Raw genomic sequence first — 17762 nt, 5'->3', positions numbered from 1 at the left:
AGTTGAGTAATCTTTTTGTGGTTGTACAGCAGTGAAACTTCATCGTCAACACTGATATTTCTTTCTTTGATGATGACGAAATTGCTTTACTTCTGGAGAGACTATCCTGAGAGGGGACAACTTTACAGAAAAATTGACTTTGTTTGACTACCTGAGGTGACTTTTCTGGAAGCAGACGGCCACTATGCTAATTTTTTATTAGTCTACTTTGTCTACTCTGGCCTCTTTAGCGTGCAAGTTTCTTGGCACTAAGAACTCCTGAAGCTAAGTAGCATCTACTGAGTTTGACGAACTGATCAACCCTGTCAACATCCACGGCAGCTCGTGTTGTTTCTCCCCGACCTCAGAGAATACAATAAGAGAGAAACTTTCTGACCCCAAGCAATGCTAGTATAGGACAAAATATGTTTACTTCCTCAGACATAATGAGCCCAGGATTTCCGTGGCTGGAAAAACAAACACTAATCAAATGATGCTAGACATCCATTTTCTGTCTGTACATGGACCCAGAATGTGCATGCGTACCTGAAATTCGGGTGTACTTCATATCTGAATTCCAAACAATGCCTCTTTGTGCATGGGTAGTTGTGAGCAGATTGACGGTATATTGTTCATATGCCTTCTGGCAGAGAGTGGACACCAATTTGTCTGTTCTACATGTCCAAACCAATGAGTGCTTGAAATTCCGGAGTTCAGCGACACTGATCTCCACCTCTTCAGGACGCCAGTCGAAACAAAATTGTCAGAAACTTACATTGTAATGCCCCTGTAGAATGTGAATCATTCCTCGGACTTTTATTTCTACATGGCTTCAACTGTCAAGATATTCGCTGATCACACTTTCATGTGTTTGAATACGCGCCGTTCTCACTGGTTATATGCATCAAACTGTCTGTAAGCTAGCGGGTATCAGTGCCTACGTACATACGAATGAAGGAATAAATTAGTAACCCCGTAGACTAGCTACTAAAAGACGTCTTCATGTTTGATAAGGACTGTTGAACAGGAGTCAACAGTAGTCTGATTACTCAGGTTGACTTTTTTGTTTGGAGGCAACTCAGAAGTGACCGTCTATCTTGTTAATGCTGCGTCGCCCGAGACGAGTAGTCTATTCTGTGCAAGTGGGTTTTGAGGTCCCAGTTGAGGTGTCTTTAGCCAAACGGTTCCCAACAAACCCGCAAAGCGAGTAGTAATCGATTACGATGCCAGCTGAGTATGAATGCTCGCCCAGCTGTCTAATTCAAGATTGATCGATGGATCGATACAGCGAGTCATGTTTTACAAACCAATGCCTGAGTGGATCTTCAGTGAAATTCGCTCACAAGCTAAGGGGAATGGACAAATATCGCTCATTTGGTGTGCGCATACCATCAGTCCTGACTACCCGCTGGTTCCCCCGCGTTATTTGTTTTCAGCTGGCGTGGAACGAAACGCTTGTGAACGTGTTGCTGGATTTCGGAGCTAATGTGAACCAAATGACAGACGAAGGTGTGACTGCTCTTGGCCTGGCGTTCTTGTTTTACAGCCGGGCGATGCAACAACTTGCAGACCAAGCTGGTTCACAAGCCAATCACCATCTCATTCGATTCGACGCTCCCGAAAGTGAAAGTGAACTGCACTCAGAAGGTGAAACGCACGATGGCAGCACTTTTCTACATCAGGCCGAGGTGACAATCCACCTAAAGGATTTGGCCATCGTAGATGACGAGAAACAACGAGAATTGGCAAAGCTAGCTCAAATGCACAAACTCTATGCTCAAAAATCGCCCACAAAAGGTACGCGTCCCATGTATGTGTCTAACATTCACCAAAGACGGGTGCTAGGTGTCTTTGTTTCTTTCTCTTGGGCATTTTTGTGGCGACAGTGTTCTGCGATATGACTTCCTGACTGACTGAAGGAACGTTTATTAACGCACAGATGCGCTCCTCTTCGGACTGGTGATACCACCTCGATTTTTGAGGAAGCATCTCAAACAAAAGTGGAAAACTCGGAAGTGTGAACAACCTGAGCCACAAACCCCCTATTCTAAATCTAGATCATCTGACTACATAAACCTAGAAATTTAAATGTCAGTGAAACTATTCAGGAGTGTTCGAAAGAGAGACGTGAGACCCTGCAACATGAGAGGTTTTATCTTTCGGTAAAATTTACTTTGAAATGAAGAGGCCTTTTCCTGTTTACCACCAAAACCTTTGTTCGGTAAAAGTGTTTTACATCTTCCCTTCTTTCTCCTTCCTCTTTCCTCAAATGTTTGGACTTCATACTGCTTTCCAGTAACCTTGAGCAGTTTATCTTGTAGGAAGTGTGGTGCAAATATGTGCTTTGCACAGATCGTATCGTCTTGTTATGATTTCTTGATGACAGCATTTGAACCACATCAACGATAGCGGCGTCGTAGCACCTCAGAGCAATGAATAGTATTCATGCGAACTCATCTTTGAAGACGCACGGAGAACGATCACTTTTGGGACAGAAGTACTCTTTTCCTGCTTGCAGCTTCATGCTGAAACAAATTACTGGAAATATAAACGTTTGTTCTATGGAATCCGACACCCATTCAACTGCGCACTGACGATGTCTCCTCGACTGGGGGCGAAACGTTTGCAAGCCAATTGCCAAGCTGGGCGAACAGATCAACTGCCAACTGATCAACCACCAGAATCCGACAGAGCCAATCAATCAATCTTTGTTTGTAGATGGATGCTTATAACCGAAATAAGTATTCACTTTCAAAATTGCGTTTTTTCATCCTTTATCCCAAACAGCTGCGACAGCCTTGAAGCCCATCACCGAAAGTCAGTGGGTCAAGGACAGGGAACAGGCGGCTACAATAGAACAACCAGAAATGAAGTTACCCTCCTTCGAGCGTTTCACCGAATGTCTCACGCGTTTGAACAAACAGTTGGATTTGCGTGAATCAGCGCGGCAGCGGTGAGTAATCGCGCATCGCGCTTTCCATTAGCTCCTGATTACGATTGTGGTCACTTCAGTACCGTTTTCTGGCCACCCAAAGTAGATTTCCTTAGTCCGACGCACAAAAAACTTGGTGTTTTGCGACCAGAGAATATATATACCCAAGTTTTAATGATGGAAACGGAACAAAAATGAGGTGAAGCACGACCATACGAGCGTTGACTACCTGCAATAAGGTCCGTAGTCATAAAATAAGTTGGTACAGGGTCTTACGAATTTGCAACTCAGACAGGCGTAGATGGCGGTTGATTTTTAAAAATGAATTTTGGTCACCGTACAAAAGCCAAATTATTATCTGAAGATCCCAACTTCACGCGCAAAAAGGTAATCACAGTTTGCATTTTGTTTTAGGGTACAAGAAATGAAGGATGCAGTTGTGCAGGTGAGTTGTTGTCGTATGAATGATTCTGACCAGTTGGGAATACCATGTGAAGAAATGTTGTCCCCTGAGTAGTTAATCTTCAGAAGCAACCCACCGAGTTTTCTGTCTTGACTGGGATGTCTGGGCGAATTTCAGTTGCTTCTCGGTTCACAACAGTGTCAAGCGACCACCAGTCATAGTTACGCAACTGAAAAACTTCGCAGTAGGAGCTAAGCAGAAAATTACCTTGTTTCCTCGACAAACGAGGAGACGAGGAGACGATTTAAGTTGTCGTTAGTGACCCACCTAGTCCCAGAATAATCTCTTTTATATGATTTCCATCTCCTAGTGGATATGCTGCACCGGGAAGCCACATCTTTAATTTAGCACGATATCCGGGATATCGAAATAAACATTGTAGGCGTAACGCACTACTGAGGTTCAAGAGAGTTTTCCAAACCAAATTGGTGTCAAAATCAGTCTTCAAACATAAGATTGACGTAAAGTCAAAAACTGCGAATATCTGATGTGTCCCAGGTTGGGTGAAACCGGTCATGGTATGTCAAAGTGTTTTCAGCAACCTTGTGAGTAGTGTGTTTATTACTGATACGAAATATTTGTCTACTATGTGAGACATCCTCTTATGAATGGGACTTGCCTGCGATGTTGCACTCAGTGATTGTGTGTTGACTCAACCGAAAGCAGGGCATTGTTCACGACAACGATCGGCAAGATGCCTCGAGAGCCAAATACATTTGCCATTGCGATTACATAGAACCAGCGAAATCGTGACGAAATTAGCAGTTCAAATAAATCAGTCTGAATTAAGCAGCTGCCAGTTTATGCGTTAAAATAGGTTGCAAAACGTAGCGCGTGATATAGAGAATGACAGTTTGTCCTGTACAGTTTATTCACTGAAGCCTGCGTAGTAAATTCACTCTCCTTGGGGAAGAAAAACTATAAATTCACTGGACTGATTCCGGTTGAATTGCTCTGCTGGGTGTACGGTGGTTAAAATAACTGGGTCCCACTTTCGACCAATCACATTTCGTGAGTGTTCATGACAGCGCCCGCCAGTTCATCATCAAACGATGTGAACTAGTCGGTGGAGCGAAGCTGACTGACTCGGGGACAAAAAAGTTTCAGACATTCGAAAAGTTTACAGCAGATTGTGTTTACACACAGTTCTCCCATATTATCTTCCGATTCAAGTAATCGACAATTTGTACTAGATTACGGCAAGATCCACGAAGCTTAGTGAATAGGTGTTATTCTGCCTTTCTTTGAAACTTGTGGATTCTGACGTTTGTTGCTTTGTCGAAATGGTGATTCTAGAAGGAGAAATGAAGCTAGTAGATGAGAGGTCGCGGATTAAAAAACTCCACAAAGTTTCGTGGAATTCGTACTGTTGAAAATTTTCAATAAGAATGAAAAGCCTATCCACCACTTCCTGCCTTTTCCGGGTGACTATCGGATGGTTGACTTAACATGCGGTACGAAGTCCCATTTGAAAAGTCAAATCTGCCTAGAAACCCAGAAGAAATATCAACTGTTTCACCTTTAGTGGGAAGTATTAGCGTGTCACATCCTACGAGTCTTCTCAGGGATTCGAACCTGCAAGAGCAGGAAGGTGTCGAAAAATCCAACGGCCAGAGGTTGATCAACAGGGTGGTACTTTACACCTAGACGAGATCCAGGCACTATGATCTTTTATTTGTGCAATTCACATGGTCTGGTCACGTGCTTAATGCTTCGAAAGATAGAAGGATGATGCGAATTCGAAGTTTTATGGTTACTTGAGGGTTCTCAATAATGAAAAGACTGAAATTCCGACTGGGATTCAATTCCAAGAATGCGGTTGGTCTGCACTAAAAATCCAAAAAGACTGTACACATGTTTCTCGCCACCTAGGAATTAACAAAGTATCGGTGATACTACTGATGGGGGGCCACGCGAGTAGTAAGTTTTCTTCTTGTAAATTCGCTTTGCGTCTCTTGAAAAGGGGGATCTACTGCGGAATTTGTGGAGTCACTCGGTAGCATTTGCTTGGATTTGAACAACAGTCAATGAATATCCGGGAAAGTTCAGGAAGACGTGTTCAAGAGAAGATGGATGTTCAGTTTTTGTAAACAAGATGCATATGAGAGTTTTGCTTCCCTGTCCAATAGTCTTTAACTGGTCAGTTGGCATTTCCTAGTAAACAACTCCACAGCAAAAGCCTTCTTCCTTGCAACAGTAGTGCCCAGCTTGTGAAGCTTTACGGTAAGATGTACATCCGACCTTCCGGCTGATGTCTAAATAGTTCGCCGTTTGGTTACAAGTTTCTGACCAATGCTCTGAAATGTTCAGATATACAGATGCCCAAGCCATGATGTAGTTTGATGTAGACGTTTCACTTGGGGACTCCTCTAAACAGAGTCTAAGCTGGCCTTAACTCTCGCCTTCTTTATCTGTAGGAAGAATCCCCTCATTCTAAACACCCTTTAATCGATTGGCCTACCAAGGAAGCTTCTGCCGAAGCCATCAGTGCTGTGGCAAGAGGACTGTCCAGGAACAGATTTTTTCTGTCCAAACAGTCCCTTACGCCGTCAACCTTGAGCCGAGAGGGCACAATGGATACTCAGACGTCATCCGATTCGGTTGGCGAATGCCAGTCTGCGGTGAATCAGAAGGCTTTCCTGTTGGTGCAGTGAGTTCTTTTAAAAAATCAAATTAGTTGCACCCAGTTAACAAAAGTTTAACGAGTAACATTTTGTTTGTTTTACTGTTGTAACTGCGGCCTTCAAAATGGCGCGGGCCACTTTACTGTCTGAGATCATATGAATTCCCGGGTGATTTTAAGGCACGATCTTGAGACCCAGTCTTTATGATAGGATTACGCTGAAATTACCCGCGGGATCCATACGGTAGAACTAATGCACACTACCAATGCACAAGTACCACTCCAATGTGTTTCAGCCTAGTTGTCTGAATGAAGGATAATACTAGCTTGAATTAGTATAGGCAAGGATTTCAATTGGTTCTCCCGTTAGTACCACGACAACTTACAAATAAATATATATCGCCAGATGCGTGGTAGTGAAGCCAGGATGCTCGGTTCAAGGGAAAGTGTTTCACGACTCCGCATGAGCAGTAANGTCGTGTCAGACATTCAATAGGCTAGAGCTCGGCAGTAATCCTATCATTCAGCTTTGGGGTACCTATGCTGTGACTGGTCTTGGATTTTCCGATCGGCTCACCGAGACGAGAGAGGTAAAACCGACATCCTGGTCATCAGATAAGCCGATCTTGATTATTTCCAACAGATAAACAACTCATATATGAGTGGTGTTCAGTCATGATATATCGATTGGTCTGAAGGTCTGGTGCGACATATACACGACGTTTGTTCTGTCAGTATATCAGATTCGGCATCATCAGCTAATCAACGATTGGGCGATATCAAGTAACCGAATGAAGATAGTTCAGAGCATATATAGACCAATGAGAGTTATCCGTCGGTCACCGATCAATAAAATCCAATATGTACAGAAGAAAAAACATTGGAATAGATGGAATCCTGACAAGGCGAAGTTAAAATCACACATGATGCACTGAACCAGCATACAAGCGCATTTGATTACGTTTCAATGCCTAGCCAGCAGAGCACTGTGATATTCGTAACGTACGGAGTAATAAAAGCATGCTTGCCTGATAAAGATGGATGATATTCAAAATAGACTGAGACTTCTATGATGCCTAGCCAGCAGAGCACTGTGATATTTGCAACGTACGGAGTAATAAAAGCATGCTTGTCTGATAAAGATGGGTGATATTCAAAATAGACTGAGACTTCTATGCTGAAAAGCCGAGAAGCACTGTACGGCTGTTTCATTCTTATTGGGAATCACCAGCAGTGCGCACCTCACGCAGCTCCAGGGGTCTCCAACCTGCAACCAATGGGCAAGTAGATTGGAAATTAACCGTTCCAGCTGAGTAGCAGTGTGAATTTCTCGCACATATGGAGAGGATATAGCACCTCTTATCCTCCAATCATGGGACCCACATCAAGTGGTCACGTGGTTTCTCAATAGGCGACTTCTTAGATGGAAGTTCCACTCATCGGGTGAACTTTACTCACTTCGAGCTGTTTATAGACTGCTGGTAATAAGGGTAAGAAAAAATTCACTTGTCGCGGCAAAACACCGAAAGGAATCCATCAGACTTCACTTCAAAGTATCATACGAACAAAACCTATGGATACGAGTGATTGATGTTACGTTGCAATGACTGTATAACCGCATTTCATGCGGCTCTGCTCCTTGAAGACCTCTCGAAAATCCTCTTTGACCTCAAGTTCCGTCGTTCGAATCTAACCGCAGTGCTCCTGTATAGAATTTGGGAAGCCTCCTACTTCCTTCTGGTGACATGGCAGCTATGTATCAAAAGGGCGTCAGAGCCGAATGATTATCACATTTTATTGTACTGTTTGCTCTTTGTTTCTTCGAAAATGTTCTACTCTTCACGGTGGAACCTCTTCAGGAAAAATCAGATTGTACGCATGATCGGATTGTTGTTGCAACGAGGGGCGGACCCAAACATGGCCGCACAACCCATTCCCTCATTGTTCACGGCTGTTCGTTGGGCGGACATTTCAATGGTGAGACGCCTGCTACGTCATGGCGCTCAGGTCAATGCGTCTCTGGAAGTGGACAGAGAGAAATGTGTCGAACAGTCTGTATGTGAGGTAAGTTTGAATCCAGTTATGTTGACTCGGTGTTGAGCATGAGTTCGAATTCGGACAGTCTCAGAGCATTATTCATAAGGACTAAATTCTCCGTTGTCCCTGACGTACTTCCATTATCATTCGGGATGGGTACCTCCGAAACCAATTTGCCAAGACATACATACAACTGACAATAGAATATAAAATGCCTTCAGTGGTCTGTATGAAGCTAATTTCATCCCATTTTTCCCAACATGCAATGTTTTTCAATACCTTACGACACGACAACTCACCTACGAAACACAGCAGAACTAGTGAAAACTGACCTCTGTTAGGGAAAAACAAGCGGTTACTTGCACGATGTGAGTGGGTTGCACCACTCTTACGAACTTATACACGCACCGGTATTCTGACAGGCAGCCAAACTGCATCTGTTTCAAGGTCGAATGCGTTTTAATACGCGTGGCGGCATAGAATCATCCTATAGCCTCACAGATACCCGTGTCAGATGATTAGACCACTGGAAATGTTGCCATGTGGCTGGTTTTCGAAGTCTGGAAAACTTTAGGCAACGTGACAAAGGGGGAGTCCATCCAGACGGCCATTGAGTGATGTTCTGCTCTACCAGTTAAATCAACCAAATTTTGCCCCCTGTCACAAACAGTGATGAGGTGTCGAAAACTGCCTCAGTGTTCAAGAAGCTGGATTCATTCGGATGTTGAATCAGCAGCACTCTGCATCAGTGGTGCTGTCATTGAGGGAATCTGAAGTTGCCATGCTCGACTGTTTTGCCCGGTTTTCTCGCATGGACACCAAAAGTTATGCCCAACTTTTGACGGAAGATTGAACGGGGTCTCATAGGCCCGATAACTTCCCCTTTTAGACAACCATTACTATGTACCAATTTTGTTCTCTCCGGTGGCTGCCTCGTGCGTTTATCCGATGAACTCAAAAGATGTGACATGCTGTTTCTCTGAATGTTAGGCCCCACAGTCAAGCTAAGAGACTGTTATTCTCAATTTAATCATATGCAACTGTTTCAGCGGCGACTCTCCTGCAATATTTGGTCACTTCAAGTTTTTTTCAGGAACGCCATAATATGTACCGCGAAACTGTCTGTCAAGGGGTGTGCAGCAAGTCAGATATCAAACAGCTTTTAGCGATTGCTGAAGGCATTAGCTGATTGGTCCTTCACTCATAGCTGAGCACATTCTGATTGGATTTACTGGACACAAACATTTAGGAAAGATCCAGAACATACAGCGCGGGAATCGAAGCGGGAATAGGGGATTTTTAATCAGGGCACTTTTTCGGGCCTTTTTCAAAAATGTCTCCATCCGCTGAGACACCCGTCCTCTGAGGCAAGCACAACACTTTGGTTGGTTCAATATACCTAACTAGAACAATTCGCATGTCCTCTAAAACGAGACTGATGATACTAACACAACGACACCTACGTATATGGAGTGGGCACATATCGAGAGGAGGCAAGGCAGGGGCTCCACGAACAATTCAGCAGCTATCCTGACGACCATTCACGTCAGTGGCAGAGACAATTAGTGTCCATCACTCAATACTTGTCGTGTACCTGTTTCCCTGATGTCGGTCCGTCAGTCAGTCAGTCGGTCTATCTGTCAGTCAGGCAGTCAGGCAGTCAGTCAGTCAGGCAGTAAGTAAGTAAGTCAGTCAGTCAGTCAGTCAGTCAGTCAGGAGTAGACGTGAATAAGTTCGCCGGGTGACGACAAAATAGTGTTGCACACTGACGGCAAGGCCCATTTCAGGATCAGTCGGCCAGGCGACTTTTGGGTAACTCTGTCTTCCTAAAGGAAATGTCAGGATAGACTGGAATTTACTGTAATCCACTCTTTTCTCCAGTTTGGATGTATCCTGATCATGAGCCAGGTACATACGCCTGTCGAACGCAGTTCGATTATTTTTTCGGCCATTTACAAATGCATCAATTTAACCTAGGTTCCTGATTTCACCGAGGAATCCGCGCAACCTCAGACTTCTCCCGTGCTGAGCCTGGATGGACTGACTCCACTTCACTATGCAGTACTTTTACCCGGCAAGAAAGGTGTCCGGATGGTCCAAATGCTGTTGGAGGCCGGGGCCAATCCAGATGCCCAAGCAGCTCCTGACCAAAGTTTTACGATCCAGTCATCAAACCACGAGTCAGAAAGCACGGTGAGATAGGTGAATTGTTTGATTAAAAACACCGTCAACATAATTGTGAAAAAGTATGGACATTGTTTCGTGAACCAAAAAATTGAAATAAAACCTCGGATGTGTTTTTTTGGATAATATAATGTTATGGCTGTATTCGGTTTTTATGCAATGACAGACTTGTAGACGGTCCATTTGAATCATTGGCTGAGAAAAGTGTTCTTTCGTGAAGTACAGAAAAATCCGTGTTGAATGAACTGTTAGTCTTGATGAAAATTTGTTTCTGTAAATGTGGTCTCGAACTAGTGACCTCTTAGATGGTAGTCTGATCACTTAGCGCCCAATCGGCCACAAGCGGTTGAGTAGCCGTGTGGCTAGCCCGCATTTAGACAGGATATAACACCACTCATCCTTCAGTCACGGAATCCATATCACGTGGTCACGTGCTGACCAGATCTTCGAGTGACAACTTCTCAGACGTTCCCCTTAAATGCTCTCAGAAGCTCCACTTACCACTTACGAGACAAAATCTTCGTCAAAAGCGTTTACAATTCCAATAGTTTGAAGTTTATTCTCCACGTTGTGCAATTTAATCTGGATCAAACATTTGCTCTCCGAGTGAAAATCAAGGTAGTGACAATTTAATGTTTTCAAGTCGTATTTAACCGGTCAAAATTTGTACTCTTAAGGCTGTCGGAAGGTTGTTTACTAGCAACCGAAAAAGCCTGGGTTAGTACAACAAAGCGGCGCGAATTCGATAATATATTCAAAGTCTGTCGGATGCATTGAGTGTACTAATACGCAAGTGTCGAAGAAAAGGTGTACTTCGTTGAGTAATCTACAGCCGGAAGAATCGATAACCAAAAAGGAGCAGCAAGAAATAACAGAACGGAACTGTTTTTTTTGGGGGTGTATGTTGGTGATTGTTCAGTGGGTGTATCAGAGATTGACAGATCTGTTAAGATTTCTAGGCACAGTTACCACAGGTGTGTAACGAAAAAGATCAATATTCAGTGAGAATACATCTTCGAACTCTCGGCGGATTTAGGCCACCAGCATTTTCGCAATTCAAACTTTGCAGCGGGAAACTCTAAATATGAACGTCACTGTATGAACAATTAAAGACGTGCGGACATCCTGCAAGCCATTAGCTATCAGCGATGTTGTTCAACAGTGGTATCGGTCACCCTCTACTAAAAATGAGCGCTTAACATGAAGAAAGTTCCTGAGCCTATTAGAAAAACTTCGGTCAAGATGTCAGGGAGATTGGCACTAGCCAAGAAAATTCAGATAGCGGATGATTTGTGTCCAAAATTCAGCTGCGGCACCATGTGTTGGCTTCTAGCTGCCATGCCATCCAAAAAACAAGAGGGCTGAGATATGGTCAGATTGCCGAAGGGTAGGCAGGGGAAATCTAGGTGCAATTATTGGTTTCGAAAGACGGACCTTCTGATCAGTAAGGTCGCATCTGAACCACTGAGTTTTCTCAAGCTCAAACCATATGCGCTTGCTGACATTTTCCTGTTAATCTGGCCTAATGCCGTTTGAACGTGAAATCGAGCTGGTCTGACTTGTGTTGTCTGCCAGCAGCGTTGCCTAGGCTCGGGTCTATTCTCAACAAAAACTGTCTCATCGCCTCCAGTTCTTGAGAATGACAATCTGACAGCGAACACGTGATCGAACAGACGCACTGAGTTCAATTCGGTAAGCTGTTGCTCGTCCGAGTGCAGATGATCAACCAATGAGCAAATTTTACTGACAACTACGAAATCAATGGATCAACCAATCAGATCGTTTGTTTGGACATGTCACCTGATCGACAGTTAACTTGCTAGCCCCAATGGTCTGGTTCGGATCGATGACGTCAATTGTCTTAATGCAATAAATACTTGGGACCAGAATCACGCTAATTTTAAATGTGTTCACAGTATATCACAGAAGGTGTAGCTATGATGACTTTGAACTCTGGTATTCAGAAAAAAGTCACAGTGCGTTTTAAAAAAACGTATTTCTGGACCCACTTCTCAATAGCTTGCTCGTAGGGCAATGGGTAAGTCAAACAACCACGGTGTTATTCACTCGTCCCTTATATCTGTTGTTCGCGCTTGTTGCCGTGTTGTGCCTGTGTTCTGTTTTGAATGTTTCACCGTATACCATACGGCACTTACATTCAACCACCTATTTTTTTCGACCTTGAAATGTTTCGGGTCATTTTATGCCACCTTCGGATTATTTTGTAGACATCTCGGAATTCAGTTCATCGCTTACTAAAGTCAGTTCCTAAATGCAGCACAAAACAGCTCTATCCAAGTTGGATATCTCAAGGGTAACAATGGAAATTTCGAGAACACTCACCACACGCTGTGCAAGCCACTTTCCAAGTCTCAGTGAACAAAACGTACTTGATCGTTCGCTCAGCTGGGCAAATTGCTCAGTTCAGCAAACAAACCAACGACCATTTACGATGCCTGAGCTTCCAACATTTTCCTCTATTGTAAACAGGGTATACTCGCTGCAAAGTAACTAGGCGGAAACTTTGGATACCCATTGATGCTTTAGCGACATCAGTAGTCACTTAGAAGTTAATGTGTATGACGTCGGGACATTTGCCCCCGAGAAAAATTGAAATCACTGATAAAAACGAAAACCAGGAGTGCGATCTTTGGTGATATGCTAAACAAATTCGAGCCATAAAATGAAGAGAATTTCATTTGTTAGTGCTCGACTTCGTGGAGGGTCGTTGTTAGGAAAGGAAGCTGGTGGGCCGTCGATCATCGTCATCATCATTATCAGCTGTAAGAACCGCGTAATTGTCGTTCAGTGGTTGCAGCCACCACGATTTCGTCCATCGATGATTTGGGGAGGTAGCTGCACATTGGAGGCGGGAGCTGATATGTTGATGCGTAAATACAGCATTGTCGGTTGACTGTCAAGTGGGTGAATTGGGAAGAGAGCTATGAATTGAAGGTAATAGCTTGGGTGCACGAGCGCCATGGGTGGCGCGACCGGGCTATGTCTGACAAATATTGATGTGAACAATCTGGAGGTCTCCACCCAGGGAGAGGACAATGATCAACGCAGCTGAGTTTGCTGTTATGAACCTCCGTACTTCGATCCTTCGTGTAGTTTTTCAAAAAGAAGCTTTCGATGAAGTCGGCCGACTGGCGTACGGAGCACGTGGTCAAGCCAGCGCAACCTATGCAGTGTGTTATTTCATCTATTGTGGGCGAGTTATTTCTCCCTAATACCATTCGACGAACTTGAGCATTATTGATCGGGTGTCCCTACCAGATTCGCCCATGCTCCGAAGACATCGATGGTCAAACACTGAAAGTCTTTTGACCTCCTTAGCACGTAGCGACCGGGCTTCATTTGCGTAAGGAAAGTGTGAGGAGGGTAGTCGTTTCACAACAAGCATAAATACCTTACTAGCCGAATGAAGCTACTAGTTTCTATAATCCTTCAGGCGTGCCCATAACGCTGAATTAAAGTGTATGGAAGGCTGAAAAACGTGCATGTTGCGTCAGTTTTTAGTGATCAGGGTGAGCGCAAAAAGTAGCATAACTGGGGGACGAGCAGTATCCTTGCCTAGAAAAGTTGAGCAAATATGGAATTATACACAAAAAGTCGTTTGGGGAATCTAAGGGAGGGAAACACCACTTGGGCCGTGAAAGCCCTCATAACAAATAAGAGCAAGTTCACTTGCTCGTTTTTTCTGACATGTCTACTGAAGAATAAGTTTCTTCAGACCAATCAAATCCACATTGCTTCTCAAGGCGCTTGAATTTGTCTACACATCCGTATTTGATTTTCCTCCGTTCCGGGCCACAAACAAAATGATTGGTACTGTCAGTGCTATTATCGTTTACTCGAAGTAATATCAGAAGGTGAATAACACTAACAGTAAACAGTTATGTACAGTGGTTACCTGAGACACTAGTACAACTGCATAATTCACAAAAAGGAATGAGACTTATCGAGTTCTTCGTTTGATAAGTTGTAGTAGATGCAGCCGAGGTTTGCAGAACGCAGTTGAACTGAATGCGAGTCTTGACCGAGCGTGTTGAAATCTGACCTGTTTTTTGTCGTTTCATTCAAATTGATATCGAGTCCAGACTTTTCCTGTACAGTGAGTCGTGCGTGGGTTTCAATTGACTCTGGTCAAGGCGAAGTGACGAGCGTCGGCATTCTGCTGTCGTTGTTCCGTATACATTGTGAGTGAGGATACGCTTGCATTGTTTGTCTTAGGATAAGATTCCAGTAGTCTCGGTTAGCCGTGGGGCGAATGTTCATGACACTAGGTATGCATGTTTAAACAAATTATGTGAGTGGTTGAAGGTAAACATTGATGGGGTGGTAACTAAACTCTGGTAAAGCGGTTGAACGTGAACGTTGAAGGGACGGTACCCAACCGTACAACTACGACAGGGAGGGTACAGCAAGACGAGACTGTAAGTTCAACAAAATAGCTATGCTCCAGCAGGCTGAACTGGGGCATAGAGAACCACATACTGGTTAACTGACCATCATAGGCGTTGCCGACGGGCACATTGTTTGTGCCGGAGTAGATGCCTGGCTAGTCGGAAAAACAAGATCAGAATCACTGGGTTCCTCTCTCAATTTCCTCTATTTTTTGATACTATTTGTCCCACCCCATTCAAACGCACTAAAAGCTGTTTTGAACTATTTATCAAAACGCCAGAAGTACTTACTGTACTTCTGTAGTTTGTACTTGAGCTACTGGCCACAAGCAATCCATCAAGCTGTTCTGTTGTTCGTATGTGTCAAGCATGAACGAGGTTCTCGGGCGATTCACCCTAATGAGCTTTGAAGTGGTTGCTCACGGAACTCTGTGATCAGATTAGTGTGCAAGTGTCTGTTGAACCTTTCTTGTTTTAACACGAAGCGCGTGCTTCTGTGTCAACACCGAATCCCCTCCACTCAGGTCACCACTAAGTGAAACTACATGTAATTTGGGTGACACTCAACAGTAACTTACTCTCTGCATGTGACCTGAAGAAATCTGTGAAGCCGTAAACCTGCGATCCATCTAACTCAGGCTTACCAGTATGCAGCCAGAGAATTAACCAGTCGGGGTTGCACGCCTATAGAGGGTGTAGTCTTCTCTATACGTTGTGGTCACTAACGGATTCCACTCACATCAGAGGGTCACCTGTTGGTGCGCCAAGTATAGCGATTCCTGTTTGTTGTCAACAGAGCATATATTAACTCTATCTAGATCTATAACTGGTTTTCATCTTTCTTTTTTCAGGTGCGAGTGCCCACTGAAGTTTCACCTTCGGAGGGTGGTCGAACTCCTCTACAGCTGGCCTGCGCAAGAGAATACGGACATGAGGTATGAGAATAGAGGCGATTTCGTTTTCCACTCATAGGAAAATCTGACAGAGAGGCGTTTTTATCAGGCTAGTTTTTCCTAACCAGATATCTGGCCTCCAGTTTTCAGTGAGAGCTTGAAATAGCTTAGTGATTAGGGTACCAATTTAATTACTGGAATATTCTTGGTTCTCGTCTGCTCCCGTCTAGGCCTGGACAACCTTGCAGTATCTCTGCTCTCATGCTTCAGTCGGGTGACATGGCAGCTAGGAACCGAGAGTGCGTTACAGATGAACGAATATTATTTTTATTATATTCAGAAGGACCTTGTTTGGTAATGTGCTGAAATATTGGTAGCTCGGGTGAGTTTATTGGTTTTTGATAGGTTCGCCAACAAAGATCACAAACGAATCAATATATTCACTAACTTCGTTACTCTTTAAGTAGCCAATCACGTCAGGAGATAACAGATAGCGTTCGAATGCTATATAAACGCACGCAGGCAAGGAAGAAGTACCCGTCCAACTGCGCACCGATGATGTCTCCTCACATGGTGACGAAACGCTTGCAAGCCAATTACCAAGCTCGGCGAACAGATCAACAACCACCCGATCAACAAACAATGGGACTCTTGTTTGCCTATATGTTTCACGAGTCTTCAATTCGACCATCTTTCCTCGTGGTACGAAGATCTATGCGTATGTTGTGAATTTTTGTCATGGACAAATGATAACCCCAGAGAGGAATGGTCCTTTTGGAAACGTTGGAAATGTTTGCAGAATCCCTTCAAATATCATCACAAAAAGTGACTACATGCTTGTGACTAATTTACTTGATCTGTAGTGGAGGGCATCCTGATAAATCGATCGTTTTCTCAATGTGTCTAAGCATTCATTTCGACACGCTTGACCAACCCGCGCGTCATCGGACCCAAAAGATGACGAAATTACATGTTAAACCCATTGTATGTTTTACCACGCATCAAGGCTGACAAGTAGCACTCTTTGTTAGCCAGTCAATCATATCTGTCCGTTTTCGATTGTTTCTTAAAGTCAGCGTCTTTTCTACTCGTATACAGATTCAGTTTGGGTGGAAAATTCATTTGAATCAGAATAGTTCTTTTGTGTTTCTAGGAGCATAATGTGCATCCAAAACTTTTGAAATCTCCAGCTGGACTGTTATTGGAAACACTGGGGCCTCCTTCAGCACAACGTGTTTGTGTGGGAACAGGAAATGAGCACAGTAACATTTATGTGTTGCGACGGAGTAGTTCAAACCAGATATCGATCAGCAGTCCTAATTGTGTCCAAAAAATGTTGGAAGCCATCATGGTTAACGGAATTATGGCCAATCGTGTTGGAAGTTTGGCTTTCGCAAACAGTGTTCAAGCAGATTCGATCTAAATATAACTAGAGACGGTTGAGATAAGGCGGTGGATGTCGGAACAATAGTCGGGATAATCTACCCAGATTCCATCAAAAGTGAATGTACCTGTGGACCACAGTACCCGCTATCGAACATCAGAACGTAGATCTTTTCTTTTCTGAAGCGCAAATGTCTCAGAAGATACACAGATACACACAAGAATGAACTCAATTGAGACCAGTTGAAGTGGAATGTTGAGTGACACAGTTGTACGTGTCCTTACCCGACAGATCTTACTCTGTTCACTGTCCTCAAAATCGTTCCTACTTGCCAGTGACGTAAAAACAACTTGTCTCCGGAAGGCATTTGCGTCCTTTAGATGCGTATACTAGTTTAGTGTAGAATAACGTTACCTTTTTGTGTGATGTCGATAATGAAAAGCATGTGAACTTTCTGTGAACCCAGATTTCATAGTGTGCTTCCCGAAAAAATGCCCTTAATGTTCCTAACCTTTCATCATCATCATCATCATCATCATCATCATCATCATCATCATCATCGTCGTCGTCATCATCCGAATCATCAGCATCATCCGAATCATCATCATTGTCAACATCATCATCATCATCATCATCATCATCATCATCAACAACAACAGCATGACATCAGTGTTCAACACCGATGCCTCATTGCCGTACAACAATGATTTATTTGAAAGCCTTATTGTAAAGAAAAGAATAAAGGTGGATGGGGGAGGGACTTAGTGCTAGCTTAACACAATCATTCCGAGGTGCCTACACCTCCAGACATTCACTCAGGCAGTCTGGATAGAAACTGACAACAAGAACGCCACTGAC

General features: G+C 43.7%; 2 protein-coding genes across 2 annotated transcripts in view; one reads left to right on the top strand and one right to left on the bottom strand.

Moving 5' to 3' along the window:
- T265_03735 (hypothetical protein) overlaps positions 1-17762 on the bottom strand; it is a gene marked incomplete at both ends in the record, with an annotated part of 102565 nt that overhangs the window by 23395 nt on the left and 61408 nt on the right. The gene's annotated exons all lie outside the window — the stretch shown is intronic.
- T265_03734 (hypothetical protein) overlaps positions 1-17762 on the top strand; it is a gene marked incomplete at both ends in the record, with an annotated part of 45352 nt that overhangs the window by 11792 nt on the left and 15798 nt on the right. The window contains 8 exons of the mRNA XM_009168281.1: positions 1416-1776; positions 2767-2932; positions 3326-3356; positions 5792-6024; positions 7857-8061; positions 9916-9942; positions 10012-10227; positions 15479-15562. Of these exons, the coding sequence (XP_009166545.1) occupies positions 1416-1776; positions 2767-2932; positions 3326-3356; positions 5792-6024; positions 7857-8061; positions 9916-9942; positions 10012-10227; positions 15479-15562 (1323 nt within the window). The remainder of the gene's footprint in view (positions 1-1415; positions 1777-2766; positions 2933-3325; positions 3357-5791; positions 6025-7856; positions 8062-9915; positions 9943-10011; positions 10228-15478; positions 15563-17762) is intronic.

The sequence above is a fragment of the Opisthorchis viverrini genome (assembly GCF_000715545.1).
Source record: "Opisthorchis viverrini unplaced genomic scaffold opera_v5_54, whole genome shotgun sequence".
NCBI classification, from domain to species: Eukaryota; Metazoa; Platyhelminthes; class Trematoda; order Opisthorchiida; family Opisthorchiidae; genus Opisthorchis; species Opisthorchis viverrini.
Note: the sequence above shows the minus strand (reverse complement) of the source record. Positions and strands in the feature narration are given on the sequence as shown.